This window comes from Patagioenas fasciata, chromosome 20 (genome assembly GCF_037038585.1).
Source record: "Patagioenas fasciata isolate bPatFas1 chromosome 20, bPatFas1.hap1, whole genome shotgun sequence".
Classification (NCBI taxonomy): Eukaryota; Metazoa; Chordata; class Aves; order Columbiformes; family Columbidae; genus Patagioenas; species Patagioenas fasciata.
The window spans coordinates 6281215-6296352 of NC_092539.1; the positions used below are offsets into that span (position 1 = coordinate 6281215).

General features: G+C 60.1%; 3 protein-coding genes across 6 annotated transcripts; 2 read left to right on the forward strand and 1 right to left on the reverse strand.

Annotated features, from left to right (window-relative positions):
- Positions 1-187: 187 nt before the first annotated feature.
- Positions 188-4615, forward strand: TOR2A (torsin family 2 member A). 2 transcript variants are annotated; one of them, XM_065853583.2, is made up of 5 exons: positions 188-341; positions 650-915; positions 2027-2202; positions 2515-2642; positions 3202-4615. In XM_065853583.2, the coding sequence occupies exons 1-5, from the start codon at positions 188-190 to the stop codon at positions 3444-3446; spliced, it is 969 nt and encodes a 322-aa protein (XP_065709655.1). In that variant the 3' UTR covers positions 3447-4615. The 2 variants fall into 2 exon arrangements, with proteins under 2 accessions (XP_065709655.1, XP_071673646.1); XM_071817545.1 differs by having other exon boundaries at positions 300-315.
- A 607-nt stretch (positions 4616-5222) lies between these two features.
- On the forward strand, positions 5223-7502 carry PTRH1 (peptidyl-tRNA hydrolase 1 homolog). Of its 3 annotated transcripts, none has more exons than XR_010652621.1 (5): positions 5223-5320; positions 5565-5784; positions 5922-6021; positions 6108-6683; positions 7112-7194. XR_010652621.1 is itself a non-coding variant. In XM_065854033.2 (5 exons), the coding sequence occupies exons 1-5, from the start codon at positions 5267-5269 to the stop codon at positions 7301-7303; spliced, it is 612 nt and encodes a 203-aa protein (XP_065710105.1). In that variant the 5' UTR covers positions 5223-5266; the 3' UTR covers positions 7304-7502. The 3 variants fall into 3 exon arrangements, 2 of the variants coding, with proteins under 2 accessions (XP_065710105.1, XP_065710106.1); XM_065854033.2 differs by having other exon boundaries at positions 6638-6683; positions 7112-7502; XM_065854034.1 differs by lacking the exon at positions 7112-7194 and having other exon boundaries at positions 6108-6772.
- A 1563-nt stretch (positions 7503-9065) lies between these two features.
- CERCAM (cerebral endothelial cell adhesion molecule) lies at positions 9066-14901 on the reverse strand. Its single transcript, XM_065854032.2, is given in 15 exon segments — positions 9066-9464; positions 10117-10353; positions 10834-11037; positions 11114-11241; positions 11411-11543; positions 11657-11763; positions 11945-12021; positions 12173-12292; positions 12371-12575; positions 12652-12786; positions 12867-12984; positions 13165-13275; positions 14471-14748; positions 14750-14851; positions 14854-14901. Coding segments are annotated over 14 exon segments (1986 nt in total). The 5' UTR covers positions 14887-14901; the 3' UTR covers positions 9066-9464; positions 10117-10118.
- Positions 14902-15138: the final 237 nt, after the last annotated feature.

The following is a 15138-nucleotide window of genomic DNA, read 5'->3' on the forward strand; positions in this document are numbered from 1 at the left end:
CCGCGGGAGAACCGGCCCCGAGCGGGACACGGATAACCTGCCCGCGGCGGGGCTATATGTGCCTGGCACCGCCCCTCGAGCTATAACCACGCCCCTTTCCGCGGAGCCCCGCCCATTCCCTGACTCCGCCCCCTCGCGGAGCACGCCGGGAGCTGTAGTGCGGGCGGTGCCGGAGCCCGTGGCCGCCATGGGCCCCGCAGCGGCGGCGGCACCGGCGCTGGCCCTGGCGCTGCTGCTGCTGCTGGCGGCCGCCGTCCGCCCCGCCGCCACCTGGGACCTGTGGGCGCTGCGCTGCGGCTTCTCGACGGACTGCGAGTGCGGCTTCGGGCCCGACCTGCGCGGTCAGCGGGGGCGGGGGGCCTGGGCTGGGGGGTGAGGTGCGGAGGGAGAAGGGGCGGTCCTGAGGTGCGGGGGCCTGTGGAGCCCCGAAGCCTGGGAGGCGGCAGGGAGGGGGGTCCCAGCTGACAGAGCGGCTCCAGGAGACTGTCCCCGGAGCGAGACACAGAGGGGGTCTGAGCCTCCCCACCCCACACGACCGGGCAGCGGGGCCGTTCTGCAGCCGGGGCTGCCCGCAGAGATGGGAGCCACAGTGTGAGACTCGGGCTATTTCAACCCGCATTTGGTAAATCTTGATGTGACTTTGCTTCAGGTCTGGAGTGTGACTTGGCCAGGAACCTGGTGGGGCAGCCCCTGGTGAGGCAGCAGGTGATGAAGGGAGTGAGGGAGTTCCTGGAGAAGCAGAACCCGGTGAAACCCCTCGTGATGTCCTTCCACGGCTCGACAGGAACAGGCAAAACCTACGTGAGCTCCATGCTCGTCCGCTACCTCTTCCAGGGTGGGCTCCAGAGCCCGTACGTTCACCAGTTCTCTCCGATAGTGCACTTCCCCCACGCTGAGCACATAGAGCAGTACAAGGTAAGGGACACCTCTCAGCAGCGTGTGTCTTCATCGGGATTTTCATTGGTTATGTCCATCTTGATCCTCAGTACATACACATTCAGGCTTTTTCCTGATGTAAAGTAGGAATTGAAACTCTTTGCCCTCTCAGACACAGCTGAGCAAGTGGCTCCACACACTGGTTGAAGGATCCACTAGTAACCATGACATACTCTGGCACTGTTATCACTTTTGTCTTCCCCACAGCAGCCCTTGCTGTGGTGCTGTTCTCATTCTTTAAATATTTACACAGCCCTTTGAATGCACAAGCGCTTCACTTAGATGAAAGGCACTAAAATGCTCCCATTGCTTTCCAAACAGCGCGATGGCTGTGGAAACCTGCATGTGCCTAGACTTGTAATCCCCTCCTTGCATAGCAAACAGCTCCTGAACAGCAGCTCTAGACTCTTAACTGTGCTGAGAAAGGGAAGAAATCAAAATGTGAAGGTTAGCTGAACAAACCCTCAGCACAGCAGGGAATGGGTGCACCTTTCTGGGTGTTTGGAGAAGTTATTTGTTGTATTGTGTCCTTAGAAGAAATAATACTCTCAGGAAAGTAAAACCTGTTCTGGGTGAAGTACTTCAGTTTAGAGTTACACATGCCCCCCGGCAATATGAGTGGTTTTGTGTGGGCTGGCATCTACTACTGAGGTGGTAAAGAGCCAGGGCTCTTCTGGTGAGTGCAGGCACAGGTTTTTGCACCAGAACAGGAGCTGGCAAAAAGCACATCTCCCCTGTAGTGCTCAGTACCTGGGAACCGTGTAGATGCACAGAAAGAGAAGAATGTGGGGAACTGTAGGAGTCTGAATCGCCAGCTTTATTTCGCTGCCTCCTTTAAATCTGTAATAAAAGACTTACAATGGGCTAATAAAGCCAGAAACAGCCGCTGTGCCAAACCTAGAATAAAGGAGACCTCTCCAGCGCTGGCTGTTCTGCTCTGAGTAGGTGTTGCTGTGTGGGGACAAGCTGCTTTCAGCACCTTCGGCTCTGCTTAGGCTCAGGCCTCAGCCTTTGCTCCGGGGTACCTCGAGCCTCCCTTACTGCCCTCAGTATCTCGCTGCCTTACAGCTTGGTGGGTATTTTTTTCTAGGAAAACCTGAAGCGCTGGATCCAAGGGAACCTGACAAACTGTGGACGGTCGGCCTTTCTCTTTGACGAGATGGACAAAATGCACCCCGGCCTGATTGATGTGATAATACCATTCCTGGGACCCTCGTGGGTTGTGTACGGGAACAACTACCGCAAAGCCATCTTCATCTTCATAAGGTAAGAGAGGCCCCTCTGTGGCATCACAGGACGTCCCAGTGCACTGCTGCTCACCTGGGCAGAGGTCCATACGCACTTCAGAGCACACATTTGCTTTACTTTTCCTTCTCCAAGCCTTGAGCCTCTTCCAAGAGACACAGTTTCATTGTGAGTAGCCTTTATTTGGTTACCTGTACAGGAATCATTTTAGGCAAAGCTGGGAGATCCTGGCTTGCACTCGTGCAGGCTGGAGGGTGCCAGATGCCAGCTCTGTCCTGTATCATGGTTTTCCTGGATTCCTGCTAAATACGCATCCATCTCATTCTTGTGCAGCAACGCGGGAGGGGAGCAGATCAACGAAATGACGCTGGATCTCTGGCGTGCCCACAAGGACCGGGAGGAGATCAGCCTGCAGGACCTGGAGTCGGCCATCTCCAAAGCTGTCTTTGAAAACCCTCAGAGTGAGTCCATGAGCAGAGCCCTTTCTGCAGGGTCAGAGGTTGGCAGAGGCAGCCAGGCCTGTTCCAAGCAGCCACCAACATCATCTGCCACCTTCCAGGCAGCCAGAAAGGGACAAGGGGCGTTCAAGGGCAGGAAACTCTGATCCCCTCAAGGTTTCCTGGCGAAGGGAAGGAATAGCCCAGCTTTCAAAGCCAGCAGACCTGTTACCACACTTAACAGAGTTCTTTGGAGACCAGGTGTATTCACAATGGTGCAGCATGCTCACTGAAAAGGCCCCAGGCCGTGCCGATCCCCAGTGCCTGCCTGGATCTCCTGGATGTACCCTTGTCAGAGGGAGCAGAGCTTAAGCTCTGACCAGGCAAGCTAAATCCCTCTATTCCTGGAGAAAAAGTCTGTAGGGGAGGTGACAACTGATGGGTTCAGCTCTCTCCTTGTACAAAACCAGAGCAGATTCATCTTCAGCCAAGTATTTTGGCTTCGCACAGAGCAGCTCTTAGAATTCCAAGGAGTGCAGAGACTCTCTGAAGGTAAATCCTGTCTCTTCCTTTGTTTTTGCAGGTGGATTCTGGAAATCTGGGATCATTAATGAACATCTCATTGATTTCATTGTGCCCTTCCTCCCACTGAAGCACCACCACGTGAAGCAATGTGTCATCAGCGAACTTGGCCAGCAAGGCCTCGAAGTACGTTCGGATGTTGTCCAGGAGGTGGCTGACAGCATCCCCTACTTCCCAGAAGAAGAGAAGATATTCTCCTCAACAGGCTGCAAAACAGTGGCCTCTCGGATCAGTTTTTTCTTCTAGCCACTGGCAAGGGCCTCGCTCAGATCTATCAGGGATGTATACAGAGCTGTAAAGCAGCTGAGCCCAGGACTGACGGGATGAGCGGTGGGAGCTGTGTGTTCCCTCTCAGCAGGACATCATTCTCCTGCCAGACTCATCTCTCCAACCCCAAAGAAGCAGCTGCGGGACCAAGTGCAAGTGACGTGATTTAAAGCACTTTATTAATGACCCTTTGGCCAAGTGACGGTGAATCCAACCAGCGCCATGCATCACCCGAGATATCTGTGACAACGGGGGGGAAGGTTTCTCACCCTGTCAGCAGCACCCACCTGCTGCTCTCCCCTCTCCTGGCAGCTATTGGTACCCAACACACCAAGATTCTGAGCCTATGGATTGTTTTTTATTTTTCCCTACAGCATTTTAACAGTTATTTAAAACTTTTTAAAGTGTGGCTGTGCCCCTTGGTAAAACACAACAGTGCTGGTGCTGACTGCTGCAGCACTGGCCCGTGAGCCCTGAACAATGCAAAGTTTTCCTTTCAAGCAAGTTTTTGAGCCAACTTCTTCCCAGCCTCCTCTCACTGTGAATGGGTGCTGGTAGGGACCAGCTTCACCGTTAACAAGTGCAAGGGGGTAACGTGGGAGGTGGCAACACCCAATCTGCCAAGAGCCCAGCTCTTCCTACTGTCCCCCCGTCCATCTTTCCCCCAAGGTCCAAAGGATTTCCCTGCAGCAAACCAGGAAAATAACAAAGAGTTCTCCCTTGTTCTCCCAGCTATGAAAAATTTCCATCCTACCTCCGGGGAGACCATGGTGCCACTAATGGTTTTGAAAATTCCATTTATTCAGTGATGATTTCTACAGCAGGCTGTGAGTTTGTGCTATGAGCTGTTGAGCCTCTTCTGCATCCTTCTGCTGGTCAGACCTTGCAGGTTTTAGCTGACCCAGTGTCCACTCTGTTTCTGAGAGTGTCACAACAGGGGACCTGGGGACAACTTTGCTCGGGTCCCGTGCTGAAAGGAGCTGCCAGCACCAGGGACCATTCCAGTCCAGGGACAGAGTTTGGGGACAGTGGTTTTAGACACCACCCAAACACTGCCCAAACAGACTCAAACATCTCACCTCTTCCAAAAATGTTATACATATCTAATTTTAAAATAAATCTTTTATGAAATAAACGGTTGGAAAACAGTAGTTTGCTTGGGTTTTTGACTGCAGCTTGTGTGGAAGGACATGGAAGATTTGCAGTTGCGCAAGAACAGCTGCCTGACTGCAACGGGACTTTAGGGATTTAGCAGCACAGAGCTGAATGGAAATGAGAGCAGTAGCTGGGCCAGCTCCTCTGCAGAGGGTGCAGGGCCAGGAAAGCCAGTGGCTCTCCCTGAGCAGCAGCAGTTTTTCCCACGCTGCTGAGCGCATCTCTGGGTCCCAAAGCCTTGTCTGCAGAGCTGGTGCCCCTGCAGCAGGAGGTGGAAGCCACGTCCCTCCAGAGCAAGAGAAACCCTCACACTCAGGGTTAGAGCATCCCTGCTTGGTGGGCCTCAACAAACACCCTCCAGCACGTACCTGCTGCTGTCACACCAGCTGGAATGGCGAGTTTGGGGTGGCTCTGAAGGGTTTTCTCTGAGGTTTCTCGGGCACCGCCGCGGCCAACGGGCCAACCGGTCCCGGCCCCGCCCGCCCGCGGGGCTGCACCACCGTGGCGGCCGCGGCCCCGCCCCGCCGCCCGCGAGGAAGATGGCGGCGCTGCCCGTAAGCAAGATGGCGGGGAGGAAGAGGCGGCACCGGGCCATTGGCGGCGCGCGGGCGTGACGTCACGGGGAGACGGGAGCACGCGGCGGGATGCTGGCGGGGCGCGCGCGGCCGCTCGTCAGTCGGGCGGGGCCGCGTGTCATGGTGGGGCTGGGGGCGGGGCTTGAGGGGGCGGGGCCGAGGGGGCGCGGCGGGGAGAGCAGGGGGGGTCGGGACGGGGGGATCGGGATGGGGGGAATCGGGTGCGCCCGGGACTGGGAGCGGGAGCAGCGGGGAGACCGGGGTGGAGCGGGGCGGGGGGGACCCAGCCTGCGAGGGGAGCGGGGCTGGGAGGGAGTCAGGCCCGGGGAGGCGGCCCGGCACAGCCCCATTGACACCTGTCGGGCAGGTGGCCGGGCTGGGCAACTACGGGCTGTGGGGGACCCGGCACAGCGTGGGCATGGCGGTGCTGGACCGGCTGGCCCGGCGGCTGGCGGCGGCCGAGAGCTGGCGAGCGGACGGGCGGTGCTGCGCCGACGTGGCCCTGGCCGCGGCACGGGGGCTGCAGCTGGTGCTGCTCAAGCCGCGGAGGCTCATGAACCTCAACGGGCCCAGCGTGGCCAGTGCTGGTGAGCAGCTCGTCACCCCTGTGCCACCAGGCCCTGTGACAGCCGTGCTGTCCCCTGCCCGGCGTGGGTCACTGCAGGTCAGGCCCTGCTGAGTCTGTCTCCCGCTCATTTTTTGGGTTGTGTCTCTGTTTCCAAAGCTGAGATCTACGACCTCCGCCCAGCAGACATCTACCTGGTTCACGATGACCTGGACAAGGCCCTGGGCAAGGTGGCGGTCAAGCTGGGAGGCAGCGCAAGGTACGGGGTGGCTCCACTCTCTGGTTGTGTGAGCTGATCTGGGCCTTGCCGTGCCCTTACAGCCGTTCCTGGCTCTGTCCCACCAGCCTGGCGGTGTTCTCAGCCCCAGCCCTGGGCCTGGTCCCGGTTGCAGAGGCAACAGCTGGCTGTTTGGGCAGCCTCCCGGATCCTCCCATGGCAGGAAGGGCAGGGAGCCTCCTGGAAGCGGCTGCGGGCTGGATCCAGCCCATCAGATGCACCACATGGCCTTTTTATAGCGCTCTGCTTGCCCCAGCACCAGCTCCTGGATCAGCCTCAAGATATTTAACTTAGGAAATCTTCCACTGTGGGACAGGGCAGGGATGGCACTGGGTGACAGTGCTCAGTCACACATGCACCAGCTGCAGTGAGAGCTGAGACACACAGAATGTGCTGTCCCAGCCCTGTGTCACTTGCTCCCCCCCAGCCAGCTGCTCTCAGCCCCAGGGCTGGATGTTCTACAGAGCGAGGGCATGGGGACTGCAGCCTCTGGCTAGGACCACGTCCACAAGTCCCTGTGGCAAGAGACCCCCAGCCCATACCGGGTAGGGGAGCGTCTCTTACAGACTAATGGTGGGTTTTCTCCTTCTCTCCCAAGGGGACACAATGGCGTCCGATCCTGCATCAGCGCTCTGCAATCCAATGTGAGCGGGACTCGGTGCAAGGAGATCAGTCCTGCCTCCACTGCAGTGCACGGCTTGTCATCCCCCTGCTCCTGTCCTTCTGAGTCCCCTCAGACAAGCCCCTGTTCCCTTTCCTCTCCCCTCTTTTCTCCTTCCCCTCCCTCTCTCTGCTTCCCTGAGGGCTGATGTTGGTTTGGCTGCCATGAAGGACATGGAAACAATTAGCTCAAGCAGCTCTGCCAGGCCTGGCAGGAGCCTGGGATCTCAGCACAGCCCAGCAAAAGCCTCTTCCAAAATCATGTTTCTTGGAACAAGCACTCAAAACCACCTGGAAAACATGAGGAGCTGCTCCCTCACTGCCCAGCCCCCCTTGCAGCACTGTCCTCTTGCTCCAGTTCTGCCTCAGCCCTTGAGATGAAGCTTCTCAAGCTCGCTCTCTTCCTTCCTAGGAGATGACCCGCCTCAGGGTTGGCATCGGGCGGCCAGAGGGTGACGTGACAGTGTCCAGCTATGTCCTGGCTCCGTTCAGCGCTGGGGAGCAGGAGAGGCTGGAGCAGGTCCTGGCGCAGGCAGCAACGTTCCTGCTGAAGCACATCCTGCGGAGAGCACCCATGAGGGACCCAGGGGATGGGCTGACATGAACCCCCGGGAGCTGCGGGCTCTCCGGGGTGACCGTGGTGTGGAGCAGAGCCGGCCCTGCAGAGGAGCCTGGCCAGGTGCTGGGGCAGCCCTGTCTGTCCCCACGTGGATCCAAGCAGCTCCTGTCCCACTCAAACCCCTGTGGTGGGTTTGTGTGGCGATTTGGCACAAAAATTAAATAAACCCTCACTGCTGGCTCTACCATGCGCACCCCTGGCTCTCTGCAGCTCAAATCCCTGTTCCCATCCCCGTCCCCCAGCCCAGGCTGGAGGTAAGCTTGCAGTGGGAAGGGGGCAGTGACAGGAGCAACTTCCACAGAGTCCAAAAACACATCGGCTTTGTTGAGAAACTGCGGCAATCACAAGTCTCCTGGAATCTCGTAGCTCGGCAGCACACGAGGGCAGCTCCCACTGAGCTGCAGTGAGTTTCAGGGCTGGCCTCATAGTTTTTGAGTTAGGTGGTTTTAAGCCAAAACCCTGGAGTTTGCAACAGCTGGAGGAGTTCTGGCTCCTTCTCACAGACCCGTTATGGGACTCACGGTGGAAGGGCCGCCCTGCGAGCACAGCTGTGCCAACAGCCCCAGCACGAGCAGCTCCTCGCCCACATCCCAGCGGGTGCTGGAACCAGTACCAGGACCCTTGCTGGGCCATGCGTACCACAGCACTGCTGCCACTTCCTTCCTCCCCTCCAGCTGGCACCAGACCTTCCTCCACTCCATCCCCAGCTCCTCCCGTAGTGTTGAGGCTACCTGTGACCAGGGGACAGGCAGGGAAGGTGTTCCCAACCTGCCATCACCTCCACCATGCCATGTCACCTGTGTCTGTACTGGTAGGGACCCTGCAGTTGCAGAGTGTGCACTTGGCCATCTCCTTCTCCCTGTTCTCCAGCAAATCCACTCAGATCTTCAGGTCCCACATGATCTCCTGCAGCCGGTTGTTCTCCTTCAGGGGGTCCCTGATGTTGCTGTTCATCCTGCCCCAAATGATGCTCTCCTGGAGCACCTGATGCTCTGACATCGCGCTGTGGGTCTCAGCTACTGGGGCTGCCACACACTGCTCCATCACCTTCATCAAACTGTGGGGAGAAGAGGGGTGCAGCCCCCCAAACCCTGGGGGAAGGCAGCAACCCACTGTCCCGGGTCAACCCCAGCAGCGGCTCAGGCCAGGGTGGGGAGAGGCAGCAGCTCTGGGGGCCTAGCAGGAGCTCCCACCTCTCCAGCTCACCCAGGCCAGGGCTAGTTACACTGTTTTTAAGGAAATCGCTCCTCCACCCCAGAAAAAAACCCTCAGTTTTCAACAGAACGTCACCCTGACAAGGAGCTGAGGTTTAGCACCAAACAAGCCCAGGCTCCTGGAAAACAAACCCCGTCCCGCAGAGCTGGCCACAGAGGTGACAGATGCCGGAGCCCAGCAGGACTCGGCTGCATGTCTCAGTGCTCGAGCTGGTGTCAGGTTTTCAGTCCTAAGGCCAAGCCCTCCACTGAGGACACCAGCACCAAGGAGTTAAATCGTTTCCATCAGCATTCCCAGGGGACAGCCAAGATCTGCAGAAGTGCCACCCACTCTTTCACTCCCAAGAGAAAGCTTCAGTCTCTGTCTCGCACCTCCCTCACACCCTTTCCCCATTACAGATTTAATTCCCAAAGCAATCCGTGGTCAGGGGAACCATCTGACCGTCACCACTGCAGCTCTGTGGCCGGTGACCCCAGTGGGGACATTACGTGGGGCAATGCCACCTGGCAATGCCAGCACCCATCACATCAGCTCAAACACAGTCTGCTTTAATCCTCCCTGTGCTTCAGCCCAGACACAGCACAGGCGAGGGACAATTCCCCATTGGTGGCAAGAAGCCACATATAGCACCACAGGAGCTAGTCCCCAGCCTGAAAAACACTGCCAAAAGTCCAAACCGGTGGGAGATGGTGGAGTTGGCATCACTCAGGGCGGTCCTGGAAACATGTCCTCAGCAGAGACAGAGCACAGCGCTCCCCTGGTCCCTCTGCCAGACAGGGCAAGGACAGATCCTGCTGTGGGTGGATTCAACAGACGTGGATCTGAAGGATCCTAGGGGGATCCAGCCAGGGCGGCTGCGTCTCTCAAGCAGGATCGGCAGGATCAGGCCACTGGCCTGCGGTGCTGCCAGCTGGGTCACGGTCTCTGGTCCCTAGGAGACAAGGATGCAAATGTTAGCGGTCGAGGCAGGAGCAGCCCCGACACGTTCGCGCCTGCAGCAGAGGGTTGTGTTCCAGCCTCCCCCGGTCTGGCTGCTCCCGTGGAAGCTCTGCTGCCAGCACAAGCAACCTCAGACAGGGACAGTCTGACCCGGTGTTAACCGTGGTGGTGCTGCCGTGGGGCTGGGCGACTGCCAGTGCTCACACAGCCGCCCTGCAGAGGCACAGCCCCAGGGAGACCTGCTTCTGGGGGGCAGCAAGCCGCCCCAGTGTGAAACATTCCCTGCGAGATGCCCCCAGCTCACTCCGAGCTAGAGTGACTTTGGCAGGAGGCAAAGGAGTGTTGTCCCTTCCTCACTTAGGGACTAGAGAGCAGCAAAGGCTCAGGGAGCAGCAGGAGCTGGTCTCTCGGTCTCCTCCAGCCCAGCACAGCCTCACATGGGACATCCCCATCCTTTTCATCCCTGGAAGAGAAAGTCTCATCTCCATTTCCCGATGTTTTGACTCTGACGGGGAGAGCTGCTGTAGCACAGCAAAAAGAAACCAGGGAGCCAGGATGTGCCTGAACACAGTGCTGGCAGGGAGATGCTTCCCAGCCACTCTGTCCCCTGTCCCCATGTGTGTGGGTCCCATGGCCTCGCTCACCCTCAGAGCTCGTCGTGGGCTGTGGAGCGGAGGTGGCCGGCACCACCCCGCGAGTCCCTCAGGGTCTTCTGTGAGCCAGCCCAGTCGGTCTTCTTGGCATCGTCGTCCCAGATGGTGGAGGTCTCAGTGTCACTCAGCCAGTTGCTGTCCCCAGCGTAGTGGGTGGGTTGAACCAGGAGGGGATGAGCCGAAAACACCAGCAGGTCCCGGGGTGCAAAGTGCCGCTTGTAATCCTCGCTGGAGAAAGCAGAGCAGACCCAGGAGGAGAAACTGGCTTACAGAGCATGGCCCGGTGGAGGAAAAAAGGGCTGGGAAAGCTGTGCTGACTGCTCAGGGAAGGCACCGTGCAGAGCAGGGGGATGACCCAAAGATGAGGCTGAGACCCGCAGCCAGGGGCTGGGGTACAAGGGGCTGAATCCCCCACACCATGGGACCAAGACCCCTGTGTGGGGCCAGCATTGAGCCCCAGCTCCATCCCCGCCGCCGTCCCCCCACCCCGCACTGGCAAAGGGCCATGTTCCAGGGGCTGGCGGCCAGGCAGCGGCCAGGGGGGAATGAGCTCATGCTACAGATGTTTTCCTCCAGCATGAGTAATGCCGGGCGGGAGGGAACAGGCTGGGATGGCTTCTCTGCGATGGCAGAGAATAAACGCACGCTCCATCACTGGCATGGCTGCACCACCCCACCAGCACCCCTCCCACAGCCCCTGCTCCTTACTTGGGGTGCTTGTCGTACATGATGGGCAGGAACTCGTCCACCGGCAGCATTTTGGAGAGGGGCTCAGCGGCCAGCAGCTTCTGTGCCCCACGGCGGGAGATGGCGTAGGCCAGTGTCCAGTACGAGTATCCGGCCACCACCAGGTTCCGCACACCCTCCACGGGTGCCTCATCCTCCTCATTCACCTGCTTCCTCCCGAGGTAGCTGTGGGGTGGCCAGTGAGCCATGAGAGCCAGCCCTGGGGACCCCCACCCTGCGTCGCCCCAGCCCCAGCACCCACATGAGGTCCCAGTCTTGCTGTGCCCCCTCCAGCTCCTCCATCAGCCGCTGCAGCCGTGCTGGGAAGGCGGCCTCAAAGCGCACATCGTCCTCAAAGACCACCGACCGCTCCAGCCCCCGGGACACAATCTGCGGGAAGGGGACAAAGATGCGATCACATCCCAGCACCAAGCTGGGCCATACTGGGTCCACTCACCCTGCAGGACAGCCCTCTCCCCAGGTCCTCCAGAGACCAGGTGATGTTCACAGGGTCCCTGCCCCAAGCTGGTGGTCCTTAGGGACTCTGTGGTCCTCGTACCTCCTTCCAGATGTTGTAGTGGCTGAGGAAGCAGCCAACCTCGCCCTTGGTGAGCGTACGGCCTGAGAAGGGATCGTAGTACCCAGGGAGCAGGTCCACCCCCAGCACCTTGATGTCGCTGCTGTTGAGGGTGCTGCAAGGCAAGGGGCTGCATTGGCGAGGTGTCCCCTCCTGCCATGCCCCTGTCCCTTCCCCAGGGTGACGCTGGGGAGCTGGCAGAGTGGGGACATGTCTGCCCACAGTCACCTCCCATCCACAGCATCCACCACCCGTGGGGCGATCTCCAGCTCCCGCAGGGACACCAGCATCCGCCGGCGCCGGTCTGGCCTCCGCACCAGATTGATGAGGAAGATCTGAGGGGGAATGGGAGAGCCCCACCGAGGGGGTACATTGTCACAGGGGGACACACAACCTGCCTGGTCACTGCAGATGGGAGACAGGGGACTCAGCCAAAGCCTGTGGTGGGCTTTGCTGTTGATGGATGCAACCAGAGCAATGGACAAGGGCACATAAGGGGGTCCACTAGTCACTTACTTCATCAAAGCCCATTTTCGTGAGCGGCTTGGGGAGGAGGGAAATGTGTCTGGAGCGCTGCATGGGGGGGCCATCCACTGCAGAGAGAGGGGACACCTCTTTGGTGGAGCCCAGACCCCCTTGGCCAGGAACCAGGGCTGACAGCCATGCCCTGGGGACCGGCACTGGGTCACTGTCACCTCTGGGGCAGAGGACACCTCTGGGACCCCACCACTCATGGGTGCTCACCCATGGCCTCCAGCGTGAGATGCACAAAGTTGGCACGTTCATCCTCCAGCGTCTGGTGGGCCTTCACAGGGACATTGATGTAGCCGAAGCGGTGCTGGTTGCACACATAGACCTCCGCACCTGTCGGGTGGGATGGGTGAGCACTGTGGCACTCACAAACTCCTGGCCTCCGACACCTCTATGAGCCCTGGCCCTCACCAGCCGCCTGGCAGGAGTAGGCGAAGACGATGATATCGTCAAAGGCCCAGGTATAGTTGGGATGGGGCGGGTAGAACGCCAACCGTGAGGTCTCCTCCTTCCGCAGGTCGATCAGGAAGGTGGCGTAGACCATGGGGACGGAGAAGCAGCCCATCCGCTGCCGGTTCTTGGTGGGGAAGTAGTCGGCCGTCCGGCGGTAGTACCCCTGCGGCACATCATCATGATGCCTCCATGGTGGGGGGTTCCTCTGCCACGGGGGGCTCCCCTTCCCTGGGGTGTACCTGGGGCGTGATGCCACACCAGAAGTTGGAGTAGAAGGTCTGCGAGTCCAGCATGGGGGCTACCACTGACTTGTTCTGCGCCATCAGAAACTTGAGGGTCTGGTTGTTGGTCAGGATGCTGTCAGTGTCCATGAACTGGTGGAGGAAACAGAGGTCCTGGAGCCGCAGGGACACCCACCTCGGCAACCACCCTGCCCACACCCTGTGTCCCTTACCAGGATGTAGTCTGCCCGCTGCTCCCGGGCGTAGGTGAGAGCCTCCTGCTTCAGCCTCATCATGTTTTCGTAGCGTTTGTCACTCCAGTGCTTGGGCCCGAGCTCATCAGGGTAGGAGCTGGGGGGGAGGCAGGGGTTAACGCCGCTGGCTGGGAACGCACGAACTCGGTGCATGCCACGGCGTGCCGGCCAGCTGAGTCAGCCCAGCTCTGCCACTGCCAGCTCCTCCTGACGGCGTCCTCAGCTGGGGAGGGGGGTGCTGGTCTGGAAACCCCTCACAACCCACCCCCCAACTCACCTGGGCTCCTCCTGCACCTTCAAGACCACTGAGTGATAGTCATTCCCCACCGCCCCCAGCCACTCCTGCAGCATCGCTGTCGTGTTGTCAGAGTTGTGGTCCGTTGCACACCTGGGATAGAAGGACATCAACATCTGGGGGCTCCTCGTCAAGGGACAGGAATAATCATGGTCCCCTCCCTGCACTAGAAATGCTTCCGGGGCCAAGAGGCTGTGCCAGTGACAGACTCGCTTGGGAATGTAATGTATAATTTGAAGGAGCTGAGACTGTGCTGGCGGGGGGGGAACGCAAACGGGTAATTTCTTTCCCCATGCCGCCACCGGTCGGGCTGTCCTGTGGCTCTCACCCCCTGTCCTTGCAGCCCAGCAGCAGCCCCAGCTGTGCCCTCCCCGTCCCAGCCCTGCAGCTGCCACCACGAACTTCATCGGAGCACAGTGGCTTCATCCCCCTGTCCATGCACCCCACTGCACCCTGTGCATCCTGTAGCTCCGGCAGATGGAGGAAACCACCCCCAAGCAGCAGACTCCCCTCCCCAAACCTTCCCCTGCTAGGCACAGCCACGGTCCCCAACTCTCCTGTCCGATCTCACAACGATGGTCACAAGGACCCCAGCACAGAAGGGGCTGAGCCCCACGTTGCACTGAGGTAACCCCCAAGTCCCCACACTCCCCAGCATCCTCGACCTGTTGAAGAGCCCTGAGCTGCACCCCTGGCACTGGCGTCATGGGCATGCATGGGGACACAGGGCACAAGGCAGGACCTGTTGCCACCCCAGCTCTCAGCTCTGCAGCTGCTCTTGAAACACCTTATGGGGTCAGGGGTTCTGGGGGGGCTGTGGCAGACAAAGGCAAGGGCCCCCGTGCCCCCACTGCCAGCAGTGTCCCCCACCCCAGCCCGGCCACCCCTGCCAGGACCCCCCCGCCAGCCCCCGCCTTGGTCCCCCACAAAAGCAGCTGCAGAAAAGTTTCCGACGAGCTCAGGCAGGAGACGGCAGCGCTGGAAGAGTGAGGAAGAGGAGGAATGGGGGGCTCCTCTCCCACCCACACCCCCCAGCACGGTAAAAGGGGGATTCTCCAGATCTTGCCCCCTTGCCCAGGCCCCCGTTAGGGCAGGATCACCCCGACTTCCCAGTCCCTTCATTCTCCCCAGCTCCCCATTCCCCACCCTCATTTTCCTTTGTGTCCCCACCGCCCCCGGCTCCCCAGTCCCCTCATAGTCCCTCCTATCTCCCAGGATCCCCGTTCCCTCCGCTCGCATCCCCATTCCCCAGGGTCCCTGTTCCCCACGGGGGTCCCCGCTCAGTCACCACAGGGCGATGCTCCCCGCGGGATAGTCCAGGCGCTCCAGGGCTCCCAGAAAGTGCGGTAGCGAGTGCTGCGCGTTGCGGGCCAGGAGGGCCAGCAGCACCCGCGGGGGGGCCGGGCCGGTGCCGGTCCCGGTGCCGGTGCCGGTCCCGGTGCCGGTGCCCAGCAGCAGGAGCAAGGCGCAGAGCGGCCCCGCGGTGCCCATGGCGGCGGCGGCGGGCGGGGAAGGGGCGGGCTGGGACCCGCCGCTCCCAGCGCACCCCCGCCCCCGCCCCCGGCCCGGCCCCGCCGCCGCTGCGAGCCCCGGGGGCGGGTTCGGGTTGGGTTTCTTTAAATAAAGCTGATATCGGTAAACAGCACACAGCACAGCCCACGGCCGGGGGGAGCGAGATGCCGGAGGACACCACCGGAACCTCATGCCTGAGGATGCTCCTGGGCATCCCCGGTGCCCCCTGCCCGCTCAGGGTCGGGTTTCCCAGTCGTGGGTGGGTGGTGGGGAAGCAGATAGGGGCCCCCATGGCTAGGGGGAGACCATGGCCAGGGGGGCTTGTGGCTGAGGAGGGGCTTGTGTCCATGGCTGGGGGTCATGGCCCAGGGGGCTCATGGGTCCCTCCTATCACAGGCCAAGGCAACCCACTCCACCAAGCCACATCCCACCCAGGCTGCCCAT

Coding starts and splice junctions, on each gene's coding strand:
- TOR2A (XM_065853583.2), top strand. CDS start 188: ATGGGCCCCGCAGCGGCGGCGGCACCGGCGCTGGCCCTGGCGCTGCTG. Junction 342..649: donor CTTCGGGCCCGACCTGCGCG/GTCAGCGGGGGC, acceptor ACTTTGCTTCAG/GTCTGGAGTGTGACTTGGCC. Junction 916..2,026: donor AGCACATAGAGCAGTACAAG/GTAAGGGACACC, acceptor ATTTTTTTCTAG/GAAAACCTGAAGCGCTGGAT.
- PTRH1 (XM_065854033.2), top strand. CDS start 5,267: ATGCTGGCGGGGCGCGCGCGGCCGCTCGTCAGTCGGGCGGGGCCGCGT. Junction 5,785..5,921: donor GCCCAGCGTGGCCAGTGCTG/GTGAGCAGCTCG, acceptor CTGTTTCCAAAG/CTGAGATCTACGACCTCCGC. Junction 6,684..7,111: donor TCAGCGCTCTGCAATCCAAT/GTGAGCGGGACT, acceptor CTTCCTTCCTAG/GAGATGACCCGCCTCAGGGT.